The 21,601-nt window shown below is 41.1% G+C and overlaps 2 protein-coding genes across 2 annotated transcripts in view; one reads left to right on the forward strand and one right to left on the reverse strand.

Annotated features, from left to right (window-relative positions):
• Nucleotides 1-21,601, forward strand: part of NUBPL (nucleotide binding protein like) — a 333,097-nt gene that overhangs the window by 111,465 nt on the left and 200,031 nt on the right. The window lies entirely within an intron of this gene.
• LOC118829303 (transforming protein RhoA-like) lies at nucleotides 780-8,433 on the reverse strand. The gene is made up of 2 exons (XM_036736310.1): nucleotides 8,378-8,433; nucleotides 780-1,302 (listed from the first exon to the last, which is right to left on the reverse strand). Exons 1-2 carry the CDS (start codon nucleotides 8,431-8,433, stop codon nucleotides 780-782), a joined length of 579 nt encoding a protein of 192 aa, XP_036592205.1.

A 21,601-nucleotide genomic window follows, 5' to 3' on the forward strand; every position in this document is an offset into this window, starting at 1 on the left:
GCTGCCATGTGCAGGAGAAACTGACCAAAAGGGATTTCAAATGTTTTCCCATCTGTCTTTACGTTCAAATGCGTTAAAAAAACCCAACAACTCAGAGACCTTCCATAGAGATAACAACTGTAAGTATTAGGAAATCTAGTTATACAAAGTATGCCACATTTAAGCTGGGGTAGATGTATTTATTTTTTGGTAACAAACATTAAGTGGCACCAATTACACTGTAACTCTAAGGTCACTGACGTGAAACCACAGGACTGTGTAGCTGTATTACCACAGCTGCATGGGGACCATCTCTTGGTGGTCCCATTTCCAAACAATTGAACAATACCCTTCAGCTATGCCAATCAAAGCCTTCTAAGAGGTCCTGCCCCGAAGTGACTCATATTTATGCCCCTGGGGGCCTCGCAGCTCACAGCAAGGGGACACCTTAGGTATAAAAGTAGTTAAAGCCCAGTTCCCAAAAGTGAGCACTTTTTTCCTCTTTCTAGAAAAAAGCAAGAAGTTAAGAATTCCCTTGAATTAGTGCTTAGATGTGTGGGTTGGGAGAATGAGGAAGGTTATTAAGAGTAATGTCAGAAGGACCGTGGTGTACAATATGTGTCGGACACAGACTCTCATTAAACATTTGTGGTTGGCTTCTAAATACTGGTAGCGAGATGAGTTCCCATTTGTAAATCTCTTAAATGGCAGATAAATGGAAAAGGCCGGTAATCATACATTAAGATTAACAAACAGCATTTCAAATAGTAATCGAGCGAGGGCTGGGCTTTCCACTGTGTTCAGAAAACAAGGCACTTGGAGTTTCTCCTTCGCTTGGCTTGCAAAGCCGCTCTTGTAGCCATTTCAAAAACCTCCCTCACGCTCTCCTTGTTCTTGGCCGAGCACTCCTTATATTCGAATGGGCCGATCCGACTAACCAGCTCTTTGCCTTCTTCAGTTTTCACCCGCTCTTGCTTCATCTTGGCCAGCTCCAGTTTGGTGGCCTCATCATTCCGAAGATCCTTCTTGTTCCCAGCCATGATAATGGGTACCTTGGGACAGAAATGCTTCACTTCTGGCGTCCACTTTTCTCGGAGGTTTTCCAAACTATCAGGACAGTCGATGAAAAAACACATCAGTATAACATCGGTATCTGGGTAGGAGAGGGGTCTAAGGCGATCATAACCTTCTTGCCCAGCGGCGTCCCACAAAGCCAGCTCCACTTGTTTTCCATCCACTTCAATATCTGCCACATAGTTTTCATACACTGTGTGCATATAATTTTCAGGGAATTGGTCTTTGCTAAACACAAGCAGCAAGCATGTGTATCAGGAGGGCAGAGTTTATAATCTCAAAGAGGATCATAAACATGTCTGAAAGGTTCGGAACCGCCGGATAGAAGAAACTCTCAAAGTAGAAGGCAGAAGAATCAAAACATTTATTTAGGCTCCACAGTAACCAACCCATGAACCAGAAGCCCCATTTTGATATGTTGATCATAATCTTCCAGGCCCAATAAGTACGCCTTGAAAGAGTAACCAGGAGGCTACAGAGAAACATGATTGCGTAAAGCAAAATCATGTTTCCCCCTTTTATGGTAATAAGATTACCCACTGGACTGAAGTCTTTGTTCAGCTTCCTCCCGTAGATCAGCTCTGCTACTGGCAGCTCCTGCCTCAGCTGTGTCTGTGTCTGCAACTGAAGCTGCAACTGTAACTGACGATGTAACGGTCGCTGTAACTGACGTAACTGTCGTAACTGTCGCTGGCTCCAACCGAAAAAGGAAAGAGAGAGCTCTTCAAGCTGTCCTCTCCCCTCTTATAGGGTTTTTGACATCATCAAGCTCCGCCCAAATGACCAGGGCCGATTGGTTCCTGAGTTGGCCCCTCCCCCTAGGGTAGAGGTTAACACCTCCCCTCAGCCAGCCCCATGACTCCTCACACAGGAAGCTGTCTGCTTCCCGGCATGCTCCCCGGGCCTCCTGCCCCGGAAGAGCAAGCCACAGTGTCCAGAGGCTCAATGAGGCAAGCTGAGCCATTCAAAGAAAACAAAAGCCATTATGGCTACACTCCACCCCTTGTTATAGGATACATAATCTAATCAGCCATGTATCCTAGAACATACATTGTGATTCAATTACAAAGGAAACTAAAACATATCATTCACAATAAAGCAAAACATATCATTCAGTGACATTCCCAAACATTGGTTAACGATTCAAATGCGATCCACCCCTAGATCCCAGCAAAATAATCTCTTCAATCAATCATCCCCAAAATAATTATTAATAATTCAAATGTCCACCCCTAAATCCTTGTATCCATTACATAGGATCAATAATATCATAACAATAAAACAACACAGCAAGGATAACACAAAATAAGTAAACAGAACACTATCATCATTTCCACCCCCCTTGAACGATTGGGGCTCAAAATCTTGGGGTGAGGGGTGAAGGTCTCATTTTCCATAGCTTCTTCATGCTGAAATTGGATGTAGAGATGGCCCTGCCCCCAAAAAGTCCCATTCCAGAGGTCATTTCTTTAACGAACTGGCAGGAATTCCAAGAATGCTACATGCTTAGGCAGTCACCGGAAAGTGCAGGGTGCTTAAGCCTGAAGGAAACAAAACTAGCAACAAGGTTAGCCAAAACAAAGGACAAAAAGAATAGTCTGTGAATCTATTATTATAACCTATTCACGGTAAAATATATGGTTCAGGGGTACGATTTGGTAATTATTTTCCCCTGAATAAACAACTGTTACAGTGTTGTCCTTCCCATGGGCTATAACTTCTGCAGCCTTTGGAATATCATCTGGCTTCCGTTTTACCCATACCTTAGCTCCTGACTTTATTCTATCAATGGAGCAAGACCCTTTTGCCCCTCTAGTAGTTATTTTGGGAGGAGGGTCAGTTTTCACAAAGGGTATTTTTTCACAGGGGATAATAATGACTTGAACCATCCTATCATTTCTACAAAATTGTACAGGTTTTTTACCCATATTCTGGAGTGTCACAACAATTTCTTTTTGATAATTAGAATCTATCACTCCAGCCAATACATGTATTCCTTGAGCCGCTAATCCTGGTTTAGGTAATATCCGTCCAAGATGATTCTTGGGGATTCTCATACATACTCCAGTAGGGGTTTTTCTTATCTCTTTCCTATTTAACCTAAAATTCTCTATGCAATGTAAATCATATCCTGCTAAACCAGGTGTTCCTGGACTTGGTAGTGGGACATCTTCCCTCACAGTCCAAAATTCAATGTTTTGGATCTCACATGTTTGCTGTTCTCTGATCTGCAGATTTGGGGTCATCATTCTGGCTAGAGGTGTACTCCCCCCTAAGGGCCTATTATTCAAATTACGTAAGGCAATAGACAAATTATCCTTCCAATGTCGATATGAATTATTTGAGCTTAATTTTCTCAGCTGTTCTTTCAACAATCCATTCATTCTTTCAATTAGCCCAGATGCTTGTGGGTAATATGGAATATGATATATCCATTCTATATTATTCAACACACAATATCTTTTCACTTCTTTGCCCTTGAAATGTGACCCATTGTCACTTTGAATCTGCATTGGGGTTCCATAATATAAACTTACAATATCTAGAGTTTTACAGGTGTTTTTCTGAGTTGCGTCTTTATAAGGACAAGCCACTAGTACACCTGAATAGGTGTCAACACACGTACATACATATTTACATCCTTTATCCTGGGGTAGTGGGCCAATATAATCTATCTGCCAAATTTGGGCTGGAACTTTTCCCCTTGCTATTTCTCCAGTAACTATCCTAGGAAGAGTTCGTTCTTTTTCTAATTGGCATATACAACACTCCTCTGTTATTTGTTTTAACAACGCATGAGAAATACTGATACCTCGATCCTGTGCCCATCGATGGGTGGCCTGGACCCCTAAATGGCCAGCAGTCTGGTGGACCCATCTTGCTAAGGCTGGGTCATCAGTTGGAGTCGGAGTAGGGACAATACATTCAGTAGCAATCTTTGCTAGTCGATCCGCATGTGCATTGTACTCACGTTCTGGTGTGGTCAGGGTTGCATGAGCATCAACATGAAAAACTGACAGATCTGTAACCAAAGACATGTCCCATATATTTTCCCATAACTCTTTACCCCAAACTTGTTTGCCATGAATCTCCCAATTCTGATTCCTCCATATAGGCATCCACGTAGCTAATCCATTAGCTACCGCCCACGAGTCAGTAAATATATGACATTGTCCTCCTTTCTCTGCTCTGATGGCCTGATGCACTGCCATCAGTTCAGCATATTGGCTACTTCCACCTATCCCAGAACTTTCCAGAGTTCTCCTTGTACAGGGGTTATAGGCTACTGCTTTCCAATGTCTCTTCTGTCCTAAATATTTTGCTGTCCCATCAGTAAACCAAGCATGTTTCTTCTGTTCTTCATTTAGTCCGTCATATCCATTATTCCATTTCACTAAGGATGGTACCATCTGTTGCTTAGATTCAAGGGGCTTTTCATTGCTCTCAGTATTAATGTTCGCCACAGATTCATGTAGAGCAGAAACTCCATTTTTGCCTGCTCTGGACCTATTCTGAATATACCACTTCCATTTGATTATGCTTGCCTCTTGTGCATGTCCAATTCTGTGAGAAGCTGGGGTACTCATTACCCAAGTCATAATTGGAATTCCAGGCCTTAATACCACTTCATGACCCAGAGTTAGTTGCTCAGTTTCTACTAAAGCCCAATATGCAGCTAACAGCTGCTTCTCAAAAGGTGTATATTGCACTCCAGATGAGGGCAGTTTCCTTGACCAAAAGCCTAAAGGTACACTTCGGCTTTGTTGTTTTTGCCACAGACTCCAATTTGCATAGTCATCTTGTACAGTCACTTGTAACTCCACTGGCCCATTTTGCATAGGCCATAAGTCTAGAGCTAATTGAATAGCAGCCTTTGCTTCCTCAAAAGCTCTACTTTGTTCAAGTCCCCAGTCAAATTCATATTTCTTTCTGGTGACTTTATACAAGGGTTTTAAAATCTGTCCCAAATGTGGGATGTGGTGTCTCCAATAACCAAATAGCCCTATGAACTTTTGGGCCTCTTTCTTATTGGTAGGGGTGGGAAAATCCTGGATTTTTTGTCGAGCTTGTGGGAGAATTTCTCGCAGTCCTCTATTCCACTGTATCCCCAAGAATTTTACAGTTTGAGCTGGCCCTTGAACCTTTGCGGGGTTGACTTCCCATCCTTTGCTTTTCATATGGTCAATTAATAATGCTAAACTCTCCTCCACCTCCTTTATATTCTTTCCCTGTATCATGATGTCATCTATGTAATGTGTAAGCTGTACACCAGGTAACTTTAATTCATCCAAATGTTCAGCTACAATCCTGTGGCAAATAGTTGGGCTATGAATATATCCTTGCGGCAGGCGTGTAAATGTATACTGTCGGCCTTGCCAAGTAAAAGCAAACTGATTCCATTGCTTGGGGTCTATTGGGATTGTAAAGAAGGCATTGGCCAAATCAATAACTGCATACCAAGTCCCTTCACGTTTTTGTATTCTCTCTATTAAAGTAACCGTGTCTGGGACAGCAGCATACAAGGGAGGAGTCACTTTGTTCAGCTGTCTATAATCTACTGTCATCCTCCATGTTCCATCTGACTTTCGGACTGGCCAGACAGGGTTGTTCCATTGAGTAGTTGTAGGGACTAACACTCCTGCTTCAACACATTCTCTTATAGTGTTGGCAATTTCATCTTGCCCACCTGGCACACGATATTGCCTCAAAGTAATTATTTTAGAAGGTTCGGGCAAAGTGATTGGATCCATCTTGATTTTCCCCACTAAGACTGCATTAATGCCCATTTTCCTCACAGCAAATTGGTATTTCCCTTCGGGTAAATTTAAGGTCATACCCTTCAATATGTCTATTCCAATGATGTATTCGGGAATAGGCACAATAACCACACTATATTCTTTCTTGGGCAACTGTCCAATTTTCATCATTAATTTAACTTGCCTGGCTGATATTTCAGTCCCTCCTAGTCCTGTAATGGTAATAGGAGTTCCATGGCTGAACTTGTCTGGATTTCCATAAATAAGGGTGGCCTCAGCCCCAGTATCTATTAATGCCTCAGTTACCGTACTTGACCCATTTTTCCAATATATGGTCAAGTTAATGTGAGGTCTACAATCCAGCCTGTGTATTTCCTTAATTTGGACTGGGGCTCGGCCTGTTCCCTAGTATTCCCTTTCATGTGATTCACTTGGGTATGAAGGTTCAACATCTGTAGCATTTGCAGGAGCAGTTCTGATTTCCCTATCTCTCCTGTTATCAAGGCCTTTATCTCTGTACATTCTATATAATTCATTGGTTGGAATTCCATCTATCATTTCAAAACCTACCCCTGCTCTCAATAAAGTAGTAAACATTTCTTTCCTTGTTACTCTCCTTTGGCGCCAAGTTTGCTGGTTATTCACCCTTCTCTCTCGAGGAGATCTATCCCTTCCCCAGTCACCTAAGTCATATAACTGTAAAATCTTATTTATCACTGTTGTAAGACGGCTCCCTACTTCTCCAAGTAATAAATTCAAAATTAATTGTTTATAAGCAGGGGGAGCTGTCCTAATTATTAAATTCCTATGAGGCAGTTCCATTGAATCATTGTAATATTTGTCTGCAGTTCCTGTCATAATGGCAGTCTTCATTACCTCCTCCTTTAGTCTCATGATACAATCTCTAAGTGAATACCAGGGTCTGTGCTCAGTGGGCCACATAGAATCAGTAGCATATCTCTTATTGCATCCCACAGCGGCTAATGCCAACAGAGTAGTCCTGCTATCACCATCTCCTTGCTGATGATGTTCCCTAAAAGCTTGTTGAACTAGAGGATCATGGCTGATACCTATGAATCTCATGCAGTCTGTCCCATCTACTGATATTCCACCGGCCCCTTGATCACTGAGTCTTACCATCCAAGATATCAATGGTTCTCCTATTCTTTGGCTGAATCTACTCAAAATATCTGTGACCTCTTGCGGTGAGAAATCTTCCTGAATTTCCCTTGTAACTGAATCTTCACCTCGGGTTTCTGTCTTCCTCCTTTGTATGGGTCGAGCCCTTGTCTGATCATTTAACCATCTCCTATCCTCTGTGTGAGGCACATCCTGAACCCCAGTAGTGTTTTGTGCCTCAGCCGGCTCTTTCTGGGCTGGGTTGAAATGCACTCTGGGCTTTTTTGGTCTCCTGTTGCTCTTAGCCACATTAATAGAAAAGTTCTCATTTGAGTCAGTTTGGTCTTCTGCTATCTGAGATTTCTCTTCTTCCTGTGGGGTAGGAGTGCCCCCATGTCTTTCACTTAATCTCAATCTTTCGTATACTAGCCGGTAGGCTGATAACACTATCCAGCTTTGCCTAGATAGTGATGCCCCTGACTGAATCCCAACTTCTCGTAAACACTTTTCCAAATCCCTAGGATCTCCTCTCCGTAGCCTTGGTTCCCAGTTTTCACAGGGTCCAGCTTTTTTAGCCAATTCTTTTGCTAGGGAGGAATAAAATGGATCCTCCCATCCTGGGATATTCATCTCTTCCTCTGGAATTGTTCTGCTTCTAAATAGAGATCTTATACCTAGCGATCCTGTTCGTGACGCCAAATGTATCAGGAGGGCAGAGTTTATAATCTCAAAGAGGATCATAAACATGTCTGAAAGGTTCGGAACCGCCGGATAGAAGAAACTCTCAAAGTAGAAGGCAGAAGAATCAAAACATTTATTTAGGCTCCACAGTAACCAACCCATGAACCAGAAGCCCCATTTTGATATGTTGATCATAATCTTCCAGGCCCAATAAGTACGCCTTGAAAGAGTAACCAGGAGGCTACAGAGAAACATGATTGCGTAAAGCAAAATCATGTTTCCCCCTTTTATGGTAATAAGATTACCCACTGGACTGAAGTCTTTGTTCAGCTTCCTCCCGTAGATCAGCTCTGCTACTGGCAGCTCCTGCCTCAGCTGTGTCTGTGTCTGCAACTGAAGCTGCAACTGTAACTGACGATGTAACGGTCGCTGTAACTGACGTAACTGTCGTAACTGTCGCTGGCTCCAACCGAAAAAGGAAAGAGAGAGCTCTTCAAGCTGTCCTCTCCCCTCTTATAGGGTTTTTGACATCATCAAGCTCCGCCCAAATGACCAGGGCCGATTGGTTCCTGAGTTGGCCCCTCCCCCTAGGGTAGAGGTTAACACCTCCCCTCAGCCAGCCCCATGACTCCTCACACAGGAAGCTGTCTGCTTCCCGGCATGCTCCCCGGGCCTCCTGCCCTGGAAGAGCAAGCCACAGTGTCCAGAGGCTCAATGAGGCAAGCTGAGCCATTCAAAGAAAACAAAAGCCATTATGGCTACAGCATGTCTTCCCACATGCACCATCACCAACCATAACCAACTTTTGCCGCATGGCAGACATAGCTCAGGTGGTTCTCGAGTCCCTGCGGGCCAGACAAGCTCCACCGCAAGCCGCGGGGTCTAGATTCTGACAGTTTTTCCTTAAGGAACCGGCGGGCAGGTGGGCGGGTAGCGAGAGCTTGAGCGTGGGCAGGGGGCTTTCTCGGTGGTGGGAGCAGATGTACTAAATTCTTGGAGTAAGCTAGAATGCATTGAAGCATCTCAGCTTGTTTGGTTCTAAGGTCATCAGGGTTCCACTAGGACCCACACACTCTTGTCTTCTTTATCTTCTATACTCTTGACTATAGCCTACAACTTGACAGCCTCACAGGAGGTCAGGAACATCCCAACACTGCCTGAATGCTAGTCTCCGCCACTTTGCACCATTGCACAGCTCTCACTTCCTTTCCTTTTTTTCCCGCAGACTCCTTTTTTTCCTTTTCCCACGTTCATGAAGCTAACACAGTCCTTGAATTCAGGCCCAAAGCCTCCTTGGAGTCCAACCTTTTGGAACCTTCCACATCACTGTGGGCCTGAAGCTGTGCTGGAGTGAGCCCATTAAGGGCAGCCCTACCTTATTTGATATAATAATAGCAATTATAAATTTCAAAAAAGTACCCAATGAGATGTGTTTTTTGGGAAAAAAGTACTACCACTAGGTGCTGTTGGTAATTGTGGCAATGGCCATGTGAAATGGTTTTCCCAGGTCTTTCCTTGTCTTTGCTTTTCTGCATTGACCAATAATGATTATAGAAGTTCTAAATGCATATTTTGCCCAAACTTTCAGTAACGCATCACTTATTAAATAAAAATAAGAATGTTTTGCGTACACAGGGCAAGTAGATATCACACAAGTCTGCCTTCCTTGACAAACCTGAGTGCAACTCATGCATTATTCTGCTGAAATAGTACCCCTGCCTCATCTACTTTCAGAAGAAAAGGAATTCATCCCTCTATTTTTATATATAAAAAAAACACACATTGCTCAACTAGGAATCCCAGTACTGAAATAATTTCTTTTTGAATGAATGGGGGAGTGTACATTGTCAGGAGTATATCTTTGATTATGGCTTTTAAAATAGCTTCTGTTCAATTGTATTTTGAAAAAAAGGTCAACAGATTATCCATAGTGACCGCCAGCAGCAGCTTCTGTGTAGTTATTTCAGCAGTACCAACCAGTGCATCCAAGTAAAGGGAGACTGAGCGTGGCTAGGCCACACTGATCTCCCTGGAGCTTCTCTAAGACTGATACAGCCTGAATATCTTTATACCTTAGAAACCACTGCAGCTTCTCTTCCCACGACTGTGGTACATTGATGTAGTTCTCTCTCTCTCTCTCTCTCTCTCTCTCTCTCTCTCTCTCTCTCTCTCTCTCACAATAGTGCAGTGTAAGTGCCTTCTTACTTTGAAGAGCAATTTTCCAGTTTTTTAAATTGCTGATTGAAAAAAAATAAAGGCTTCACATCCTCTTTTAGATGCAGGAATGACAGAAAACCATGTGGGCTGACAGAGTATTCTAATCAGGGGTACCCGCTGTAGCAGTTATTCTTGAAGTAGGGCACTCATCCTCCAGCTTTGTATTTTGGGTGAGATGCAGCCGCAGTGACTGTGACATCAGGGTCTCTGGTTGGGTTTATAACTGGTCTGCACTAACCCTGGAGGACTGTCTATCATGGCCCATCCCACTGCTTACATTTGATTACAAAAGAGAGCTCAGTGGTTGTACAGCTTGTGAGCTGAGAGGACATGATTTTTTTTTAAATTAATAAAAAATAAAAACCAACCCAGTCCATGACAAAGTGATTTTCTTTTGTGCAAACTGTAGAGCGAGGAAGCCAGTTCCCTTCCCCCCTTTTTACGGTGGCACTGGCTAAGTTGTCAATCAGCATCAGGCCAGCCAGCCATGGTTTTAATTGCTTGTTATACTGTCATTGGCTGGACTGATGCTGGCTGACAACTCCCTTCGGCTGCTTTAGCACACTAGCAATTTGAGATGCTGCTGCTGAAGCTGGCTCTGTTAATGGTGCCACTGAATCTTAGACTGCAGCTGTGCTTACTGCCATATAAGTAATGGTGAGAGTAGGGGTGCGACAGAGCCCCCCGGTTCCCTTTTGTGGTGATAGCTCTCTCTCTGCTTTTATTTCTCTCAAACACATAGGTGGTTCTGCTTGAAGCACCCCTTTACCCTCGATTCGATGAACTGCTTAAAGGAAGAAATATTAGACCTAACTTCTAGTGAATTTGCCATTGATTTTGGAGTAAATCTGGATTAGTCAAGCCAACTCAGCAAACATTTATTAAGTACCTACTGTATGCCAGGTGCAGTGCTGAGCCCTGGGATACTTAACAGGAAACAGTCCCTGCTCTCATCAGAATGCATGCTGTAATGGGGAAAACAACATGCAAACAGCTATTATGTACAAACAGCATATGTAATGGCCAAGTCAAACATACTCTCAGAGGGAGGGTACTAAGGTTAAGGAAGACTGGAAAAGTCTTCTTGTAGAAGGTTGGAATTTAATTGAGACTTGAAGGAAGGAATCCCGGGAAACTGGGAGGTGGAGATGGGGAGAGAGAGAGGGAGAGAGAGATGTGGGCATGAAATGCCCAGAGTTTGGAGAGAGAATGTTACGGGTGAGGGACAGCAAGGATGTTACTGGATTTTAGAGTATTTGGTTGTGGTAGTGGAGAGGAAGAGTGTAAAATGTAAGAAGACTGGAAAGGTAGGAAGGAGCTAGGAGATAAAGGGGTTTAAGAGCCCAACAGAGGATTTCATATTTGATCCGGGAGGCAATTGGGAGCCACTGGAGTTGATTGATTTGGGGTGTGAGGGGGTAACATGGTCAAACTTGGTCTTTAGGGAGATTAATTTGACAGTTGGGTGGAAGATGGGATGGAATGGGAAGAGACCTGAGGTAGGGAGACCAACCAGCAGGTTATCATAAGAGTCCACACATGAGCTGATAAGAGCTTGCCCCAGGGTGGTGGCACTGTCAGAAGGAAGATGTTAGAAATGACAGGACTTGGCACCTGATTAGAGAATGAGGAGTCAAGAATGCCACCGAACTTGTGAGCCTGGCAGACTGGGAGGAGAGTGGTACCCTCTACAGTAAGAAGGGAGGCTTTGAAGGGGAAAGAGAATTGAGTTTATTTAAAAAATGAATTCTATATGGAGAGGCAACTTGGTATTGTGGATAGAAGACTAGCCTCAGGATCCAAAAGGTCTGAATTCGTGACCTGCCATAGACACATACTGGTTGTACAACCCTAGCTAAGTCACTTAACCTCACAGTTTCTTCAGGCAGCTCTCTGAGATTCCAAGTAGAGGAAACATCCTCCCTGGGAGTTCCCAATACCCATAAAATCAAAGGTCTGGTTTTTAAAAAAAGAAAAATATAACATTTTAGAGTTTTAAGGGATTGTAGGGTGTATCTAGCATTAATTCTGTTTTTCATTTCCATCATACCTCAACTTGCCTTCCTCTGTGTGTATTTTAAGGCAGTCAGTATTCTTTCCTAAAATGTGATGGCTAGAACCGAATCCTGGAATACAAATATATCTGAGCAGGTGAGGGTACAAAAGGACATCTGTTTCATTCAGGCAACATTTCTCTTAATGCAACCTAAGACCCAGTTACATATTTATGGGATGTCATTTCACACTGTTGATTCATTGGACCTACAATCCACTGAAACTTGTAGGTCCTTGTCACAGGAGCTTCCCCATCCTATACTTCTGTAGCTAATTTTTAAAATTCATTTGCAGAATTTTATAATTAAACCTACTTTATTTCATCTTATTAGATCTGGCCCAGTGTTCTACTCTGTCACTATCTTTTTTGGATTCTCATCCTTCAACATATAATGGCTTCTAATTTTGTGTCATCTGCAGAATTGATACGGATGTCACTGGGGTCTTGATCCATGTTATTGGTAAAAATGTTAAACTGAATAAAACAAAAGTCAGAGCTGTTTGGCACAGTACCATAGACCCTCTTCCACATAGCACCAAGTAAGAGTCACTAGCATTTATGTAGCACATTAAGGTTTGCAAAGCACTTTACAAATTCTCTCTGTATCCTCACAACACATCCCCATAATTGGGTCAGATCATGCAACCAGTTCTGATTTCACATACTTTAGTGTCTTGTCTGCAAAGCAATCATGGAAGACTCTGGCAAGAGCCTTGCTAAAATGGTCAGTCAGAAAGCATTTATTAAATACTTGCTATGTTCCAGGCACTGTACTAAGCCCTGGGAATGCAACAGAAGGCAAAAAATGTAGCCACTGTCTTCAAGGAACTCACATCCTACACTGAACTAAAACCACATCCCAAGTGCCTGTAATAACCCTCTTACCAGAGGAAATGTAATTATTAATGACAAACTGGTTCTGTGTGAAACCATGCTGGCTTAAAGGGCGAGGTCACTTAACCCCTTGGGTCTCATTTCGTTATTTGTAAAATGAAGAGTTGGACTAGATCACTTCTGAAGACCCTCCCAACTCTAGACTTGTGATTCTGTGATCCTGATATGAGGAACTTTCCTTTCTAAATACTCATGAAATGAGTGTGGGAACCTAAAAAATTAAATAAAGATGTGGTGGGTCATGGTAGACTAGTAGTAGTAAGCAAACTTACTTCCTTCCTTCCTTCCTTCCTTCCTTCCTTCCTTCCTTCCTTCCTTCCTTCCTTCCTTCCATTAGAACTAACATATCTAACAATTTGTTAGGGTTAGTCATGAAGAGCATATGAGATAATGTACAAAAAGTGCTTTGTACCTACAAAATGCTATGTAAATGCAAGTGTTTATATATTTATGAGCTATATGTATGTAGATATATGTACAAATATGTGTACTGTGTATATGCATATATATGTATACATATGTGTACATAAAGTATATGTATATTTATGATCAGTAAAATATCCAATCATTCAGCAATCATTTTTTAAGGGCTTACTCTGTGCCAGGTACTTTAAGGTCATTAACTCAAGCAGATGCACCTGAGTAAGATCTCACCTTTCCTACAAAATACTTGATCCTCTTCAGGATCTGTTGGATTCCCTCATGTCCTCATGCAGATACCAGTTTGCATGAATCCAGGTTCTTCTTCCTATGGAATACAGTTTCTTGTGTTCAAGCTCCAGTGTGGATTCATGTATGGGGCTTTTGTCATAACCATCCCATCCCTCAACAGTATCTCCTCTCCAGAGTCCTCATTGACTTTTGTCCTGGGAGGGAGAGAGAGGCACTGGCCTGAACTAGTGGGAGTAGGAGGACAAAAGTAGATGTGTATCAGGGGTGATGGCATTCTCTTCTATGTATTAGAGCTTACATAGCTTGATCAAGGTTGGTTGCAACAGTGCCATTGGGACTCTAATCATAATGTCATGTAAATTAAAAAAAATTCACATCCTAATAATATACTTTATTTTTCCTGTTTGCCCAGCAGTGCTTGTAGTCAACCCTTTTAGGAGTGGATCAGATTCACTTCCTATTTTGTGCAGCTCTTAGTGTATGGTTATCACTCACTAGATGGTAATGGTAACAATTTACACTAATTTCCCCACCTCCCAGAAAGCAAGCATGAGAGGAGAGGAGAGGAGAGGAGAGGAGAGGAGATGGTGTGGATGCTTTCAGGGAGAAAGCTGGTATTTGGGAAACATTCAACATACCTTTCCTTTTAAGTTTCCTGTATGTTACAATTCTGGAAGGAACAAATGCTACTGTTTGTTTTTGGAACATGTCTTCCTTCACCAGACCTTCATACACTTTGTGGACCAGTTCTTTTTAGCCCTTTTCAATCAGAAGGTCCAAATTTAGGCACAAAGAAGTTATTTTGATGACTGATTTCTTGAAAGGCAGTTTTATACCAGGGATCCCTTTAGGACAAAGAAGAATCGTTATCATTGTGGTTAAGTAATTGCATATGTGTGCAAAGATAAAGTTCAAATGACTAAGCTTCTTTTAAATGGCTATCACCTAAAAATGCTTTATTCATACTTCATGGCTATTTGCTGTTGCTTTGAAGTATGCCAGATGTCTTAAAGATGACTATTGAAAACAATGCTTTGAAATGCTGTAGCCACTCCAGATCTTTGGGTTTGTCTTTAAAAAGCTAAATTATTTTTCAAACTTTTCAAACCCTTTTCCCATTCTTTTTCTTAGTGTGTTCTACTTGTTTTAGGGAGTGTGTTTGTCCCTGAGGTCCTGAGTAATAGCAAATTCTACTGTATAAAATTGGGCATTGTAACAAGTCCTTTTGTGCTTTAGTAACAGTTCCGTTCATGTATGTTCCACTTTTTAAAAAAAGTCAGTCCACAAAAATCCACATTTATAAAATTAGTAAATTGTGGGGTGGTCTGTTGTATTCCAGATTGATTCCTTTAAATAAGAATTAAACAGAACTCTCCTGGTACATTTGAAATATAATTCACTTTACAGAAATACTACTTTCACACAGCTTTTTCAGGAGCATATAATTGAGTATTGAAGGCAAGGACGTTTATCTTTATATTGCATCCTTAACGCGTAGCATAATGTCTTACACACGGAAAGTATGCTGGACTTAGAGTCAGGAAGACCTGAGTTCAAATGTGACCTTAGATACTTGCTAGCTGTGTGACCTGGGCAAGTCACTTAATCTCTGCTTATCTGTTTCCTTAATTGTAAAGTGGGGATGATAATACCTGCTTCCCAGGGTTATTGTAAGGATCAATAAGATAATATTTGTGAAAGCTCTTAGAACAGTGCTTGATAAGTGCTCATTTCCTCCCTTTCTTCTACCTTTCCTTTCTTTCCTTCCTTCCCTCTCTCCCTCCCTTCTGCCTTCCTTCTTGGACTGAATCATTCCGCAAATTGATATATGACCATGATCAGGAGTAGGTGTAGCATAGTAGATAGCTGGCTCAAGAAGAGTCAGGTTTGGGTCCCTGACAAAGTGCTGGCCGAGTGGGTGACCCTTGATCTGTCGGCCCCTCTGAACCCTAAAGTTGTAGAGAGGGGGCCGAATGGAGGGAGCCCCTCCCCCTACCAGGAAAATACAAGTCTGGTCCCAATTCCTATGACCACACTCACAAATTTCTCAGAATGGAGTGGCGGTGTTTTTTCATCTGGTAGCCTATTCCAAGGGCGTTAGGAAGCCACGCAATTAGATTTATAACATCTGCTAATGTTTCCAAGTTTAGGTTACTAATCTAGATACCTCACGAAGGCTTGAAATCTTTGTTGGCTCACTGTTTGCTACTTTGTTGTTGTTGTTGAGTCTCCGATTCCTCATGACCCCACTTGGGGGTCTCTTGGCAAAGATACTGGAGCGGTTTGCCATTTCCTTCTCCGATTCCTTTTACAGATGAGGAAACAGAGGCAAACAGGATTAAGTCACTTGCCCAGGGTCACACAGCTACTAAGTATGTGGGGCTGGATTTGAACTCAAGAAGATGAGTCTTCCTGACTCCAGGCCCAGCGCTCTATGCACTATGGTGTCACCAGCTTCCGTTATTGTCTACTGCTACCACATAAAGTACAAATTCCTTAGATTATCATTTGAGGCCTGCAAAAATCTGCTTCCATCGTACCTTTCCTTAGCATCAGTAATGCCAGGAACAGCAAATACCTTGATGCCTGCATATTTGATGGAGCACAAGGTATGAATGGTGTAGTTGGTGATAGGGGAAGTAGGTGAGTAGGAGAGCACGTTTACTATTACTTAAAAAGGAAGAAGGACTAGGAAAATGTCTGTATTTCTAAACTGCTCCCATCACCCTGTAGCTGCAGAATGGATGATTAAAGGAGAGTACGAGAAATGAGTGGGGAGCCAGCATTGCCACAGTTGTCTGGGATTGCCCATGTGTCTTTCCTTTGAGGTATCTACTTTGCACTTGGCATATGTATCCTAACCTTTATATAGTTAATTCTGAGGTGTTAGCTAGACTCAAATTAATTCACAGTAAAGTGCGACTGATTAATAATGATCCCCTTCATGCCCCCATTAGCATTTGTACTTTAAGAAGTGCTGAATGAATCTCCAAGGCAGGGAATATATAGGGAAATTTGAGCCTCTTTCCCTCCTAAAGCTGCTTCTTATTTGATCTCAGTGAAAAAGGGAAGATGGCAAGATCAGCCTTAGGCAAAAATTGGATATCACTTGCTCATGGTTAGGCCGAGCTAATATAATAAAAATGACAATTCTACCTAAATTAATCTATCTATTCAGTGCCATACCAATCGAACTACCAAAAAATTTTTTTTACCGAACAAAATAATAACAAAATTCATTTGGAAAAACAAGAGGTCTAGAGTATCTAGGATATTAATGAAAAGACATGCTAGAGATGGTGGTTTAGCCACACCAGATATTAAACTGTACTACACAGCAGCAGTCATCAAAACTGCCTGGTACTGGTTAAGAAACAGGGGTGTGGATCAGTGGAATAGGATAGGTACACAAGTAGGTGAAATCAACAAGTTTAGCAATCTACTCTTTGATAAACCCAAAGAAGCCAGTTTCTGGGCTAATAATTCACTATTTCACAAAAACTGTTGGGAAAATTGGAAAATGGTAGGGAAAAAACTGGGCATAGACCAATATCTTACACCATATACCAAAATAAAGTCAAAATGGGTTCATGATTTAGGAGTAAAAGTTGATACTCTAAATAATTTGGGAAAGCAAGGAATAGTTTACTTATCAGATTTGTGGAAAAGTAAAGAATTCATGACCCAACAAGAGATAGAGAGCATTACAAAATGCAAATGGATAATTTTGATTATGTCAAATTGAAATGTTTTTGTACAAAAAAAGCCAATGCAACAAGAATTAGGAGGGAAGCAGAAAATTGGGAGAAAATCTTTGCAACTAGTATCTCTGATAAAGGCCTCATCTCTAAAATATACAGGGAGCTAAGCCAAATATATAGGAATACAAGCCATTCCCCAGTTGAGAAATGGTCAAAGGATATGAACAGGCAGTTTTCAGAGGAAGAAATTAAAGCTATCTACAGGCATATGAAAAAATGCTCTGGATCGCTGCTGATTAGAGAAATGCAAATTAAAACAACTCTTAGATACCACATCTCTCCTGTCAGATTGGCTAAAATAACAAAACAGGAAAATGATAAATGCTGGAAAGGATGTGGGGAAATTGGAACATTGTTGCATTGCTGGTGGAGTTGTGAGCTGATCCAGCCATTTTGGAGGGCGGTGTGGAACTATGCCCAAAGGGCTATAGAAATGTTCATACCCTTTGACCCAGTAATACCACTTCTAGGGTTGTATCCCAAAGAAATCATGCAAGCGGGAAAAGGACCCATATGTACAAGAATATTTATAGCAGCTCTCTTTGTGGTAGCCAAGAATTGGAAAGCAAAGGGATGCCCATCAATTGGGGAATGGCTGAACAAGCTGTGGTATATGAAGGTGATGGAATACTATTGTGCCATAAGAAATGGGGATGATGCAGACTTCATAACAACCTGGAAAAACCTACACGACATAATGCTGAGTGAGCGGAGCAGAGCCAGGAGAACGTTGTGCACAGCCACAGATATGTGGATTCCGTGAGGACCAACCCTGACATACTGCGCTTCTTTCAGCAACCTAAAGGGGCAAGGACAATTCCAGGGGACTCATGATGGAGAATGCTATCTTCATTCAGAGAAAGAACTGCGAAGTTTGAATACAGACTGAGGCACACTACATGCTCGCCTTTTCTGCTTCTCTTTTGTTTTTGTTTTTGGGGTTTTTTTTTTTTTGTTTGTTTTGTTTTTTTTTTTTGGTTCTGTTTCTTCTTTCTCATGATTCATTCCATTGGTCAAAATTCTTCTCCACGACTTGACTAGAGCATAAATTAATTCAATGCGAAGTTATACATGACAGTTATATGAGACTTCATGCCGTCTTGGGGAGGGAGGGGGGAGGGAGGGGAGAAAAAACTGGAACTCAAAACTATGTAGAACCGTGTGTGGTAAACTAAAAATAAATAAAACACCTTTAAAAAAAATTGGGAAGTCTTCTGAGCTTATATTTGGTAGCTTTTTTTCCTCCCTTTTTGTCCCTTTTCCTAGGGCACACTACAACAGAAGCACAAAAATACAGCACCTTTTGATGGGCCTTCCTCCTCTGGTTTCTGAGTATGAGTTTTATTACTTATTCATTCTTTTAATGATTAATAATTTTATATCTAGATTACTCCTTTCATTTAAGAAATAACATTATCAAATTTTGGTTTCAGGTTTCTTGATCTTGGTCTGACAAAGTTTAATTCTTAGGCCTGCCATTTACTAGTTGTGTGACCATGGACAAGTCATTGTACCTTCTGTAAGGGCAAGCAAAGTGGGACTTTTTACTGTTTTTTCTTTTGGAGTGCTTCTTGGCACTAAGGCACCCAAGTGCCATTGATTGAGTCTTGCCTTTGCTAATCAGGTCACAAGAGGTGTATAGCCCTGAAGAGGTGTGAAGCCCTTAGGCCCTGAAGAAGGGTATGTATAGTCTGAGGTTAGCATTTTGCTTGGGGCTCACTCATTGGGAGAGTGTTGGTGTGGAGACTCTGGGTAGCTGTTAAGGAGCCCCTCTGGCTTTGAAAATCCAGGTGTTGGTGCTTCTCTCTCTTTGTGCATTGCTTGGACAGACAGCTGAAAGCCTGTCTGCTGATTCCTGCTTATTTGCTCTGTTTATATAATGTATGCTTGTAATTTCTGTTTGTATTCTCTCTGAAGTCAGTTCAGGGTGCTGGCTTTTCCCCCTGAACTAAGTGAGTGATATAGGTATGCTTAATTAAAGTGAGATTGTTAAGCAACGCCTTAAAGTTGCTTTCCTTAGAAAAGCAGATCAAAGAACCTGTGCTAGTAGCCCTCCTGCGTGCTAGTGTTATTGGCCTTATACAACCACAGTTAGTGGCAAGTAGCATTGTTGTTACACTTTCTGAGTCTCAGTTTTCTCCTCTGTAAAATGGGAATAAATACCATTTAGATTACCTCCCTTAGGGGGCTGGTGTGAAGAAAGTCGTTTGTAAACCCTAAAGCTCTGTAGAAATGTAATTTATTCTTTCTGATTTTCCCCTAGGGTTAAGTACCCAATATGCATCATTTTAATTTATGCAGGGTTTTTGGAGTACATTCTTGAAATTCAGGGTTTGACTCATGAGTTGTCTTATTTGAGGAGGGAGAAGGTTAGGAGAACAGAAAAGAGGGCGCAAAGATTATTTGTTTTCTGGTAGTACTAAGTGATTGAGAACAGCCCCTACCTAGCTGAATGGTGAACAATGGCACATAATGGGATGTCTATGAGAAGAAGAGGCAATGATTATAGTCCCAAGTCATCCTTGAAACCCTGAATGATACTGCCTTACCGTAGCTGTTTAATAGGGTGATTTAAAGCAGTCTTTGAGATTTTTCTGCTTGTTCCAGTTCAATAAACATTTTCTTTTTAGCTGACTCTTCAGTTTGACATGGTCACAGTAGCATTCATCCTATTTTGGCAATTAGTTTATAATATAAAAGGGGGTCCTGAATCTGTTCAGAATTGCCTGGTGACATAGCATCCATTAATTACATTCGAACCTGATAGAAATGGCAGAACTTTGTTTGACTAGAATAAGGAGGATGAGACAGTGTGTCATTCACTCTCTGAGTGGCATTGTGGCAAATGATATGGTTTGACTTGCAGCAAGAGTCTTTTGTGTTTCCGTGCATGAAACATCATGAAGATGTGAGGAGGAGGGGAATAATGATCTGTGTCATGATAACTTCAACTAATGATGAGCTCTTCAAAATGCAGTTATTCACAGTGCAATGGATTCCCTGGCTTCTGGGTAAACTTTCAACAAATAGCAGCTTGTTAGTTTTTCTTCAAATGCTGTGGAGGAGTTGCTATGCAGATTTTCTTTAAATAAAATCCTATGGTAAGGAACTTAATTGGTACTTGTAATCATAAGCTGTTGTTCGAAACTCTCTTCCCATTAATTAAAAATACATTTTTCACCTTCACCAACCATTTCATTTCATTTGAGTTTACTATTTACAGAGAATAAATAACATGCTTTTAAGTGATGTTAGTTTTGTTTGCCTATGTGTATCGGGGAAGATACCATGAATGTCACTTCTTTCTCTTTCATGTACACAATCTGGACTTTTTTTTTAGTTCACTCTGCTTCTTCCTTGAGCAGTCTATAAAGTACGTAGTGGCATAATGAATGTGCTCATCCCACTGATGGGTGACTTAATTTATAACTTACCCTTCATTAAGCACCAGGAGGACTTTTGAATATTAACATAATATGGTTGGAAAACTTAAAAACTAAATAAGGTGGACAAATTAATTGTCTTTGGTAGACAGTGCAGTTCTCAGTGTAATTTTATTTGCATTTCTGCAAAAATGCTCTGACTTGTGTATTTTGTGGAATGGCGCTTTGGTTGTCTCAGCTGCAAGTTCAAAGCTGAATTTGAAATTTAGGCTGTGTTTTGAACAGATTCTAAATTTTCCCAAACTAAAATAACTTAAGAATTCCTAGGGGAGGGATGTAGACTTTTGATAAAATGACCTATCAGGAGAGTAAAGGTTTTAAAACATTAGTAGTAGTAGCTGTACCCCAGAGACTATGTCTTTCTTATGTATGCTGTATTTGCTAGGTTAACTTGGCTATTTTGGTTTGCATTGACTTGAGCTGACTGCCAGTATCATTTTAGTGGCAAGTGAAGTTAAGAATGCTAATTTTATTTATTTTATTTGTAGTAATGTTTGAAAGGATAAGAAGAAAAATAATTAGGATGGGTGAATTTCTATTACCAGTATCTCTTGCTTTGTGGAATTGGCATACTGCAAGGATTAGCTAGAAAGAAAAATCTCATTTTTCTTTGGACTTACAGAATAGGGCATACTGGAAAGAAATAATTGATTAACCTTAAAGATTTTTTTTTAAAATGAAAGAGAAGCCTTATAACATTCCAGGTAGCCTGCAGGAAGACACTTATGCTCGCCAAAAGTTATATTTCTCACTTTTTATTTCATATTGGCATTTTGTCATAATTTGCTAATTTTCTTCCATGTTCTCCTTTTCTCTTTATTATAAGAACATAAATTAGAACTGAGAGGGTTCTTGGAAATATTAAGTTCAACTCCCTCATTTTATAGATGAAGGAATTGGGGGACAGAGAGATTAAATGACTTTCCCAGGGTCATGCAGTTAGTGAAT

This window comes from Trichosurus vulpecula, chromosome 8 (assembly GCF_011100635.1).
Source record: "Trichosurus vulpecula isolate mTriVul1 chromosome 8, mTriVul1.pri, whole genome shotgun sequence".
In the NCBI taxonomy this organism is placed as follows: domain Eukaryota; kingdom Metazoa; phylum Chordata; class Mammalia; order Diprotodontia; family Phalangeridae; genus Trichosurus; species Trichosurus vulpecula.

Excerpts from the sequence above, each read along its gene's own strand:
- LOC118829303 (XM_036736310.1), bottom strand. The coding sequence starts at position 8,433 with ATGTCTGCCATGCGGCAAAAGTTGGTTATGGTTGGTGATGGTGCATGT. Across the intron at positions 1,303-8,377 it reads GATGGTGCATGTGGGAAGAC|ATGCTTGCTGCTTGTGTTTA; the intron begins ATGCTGTAGCCA and ends CTCCTGATACAC.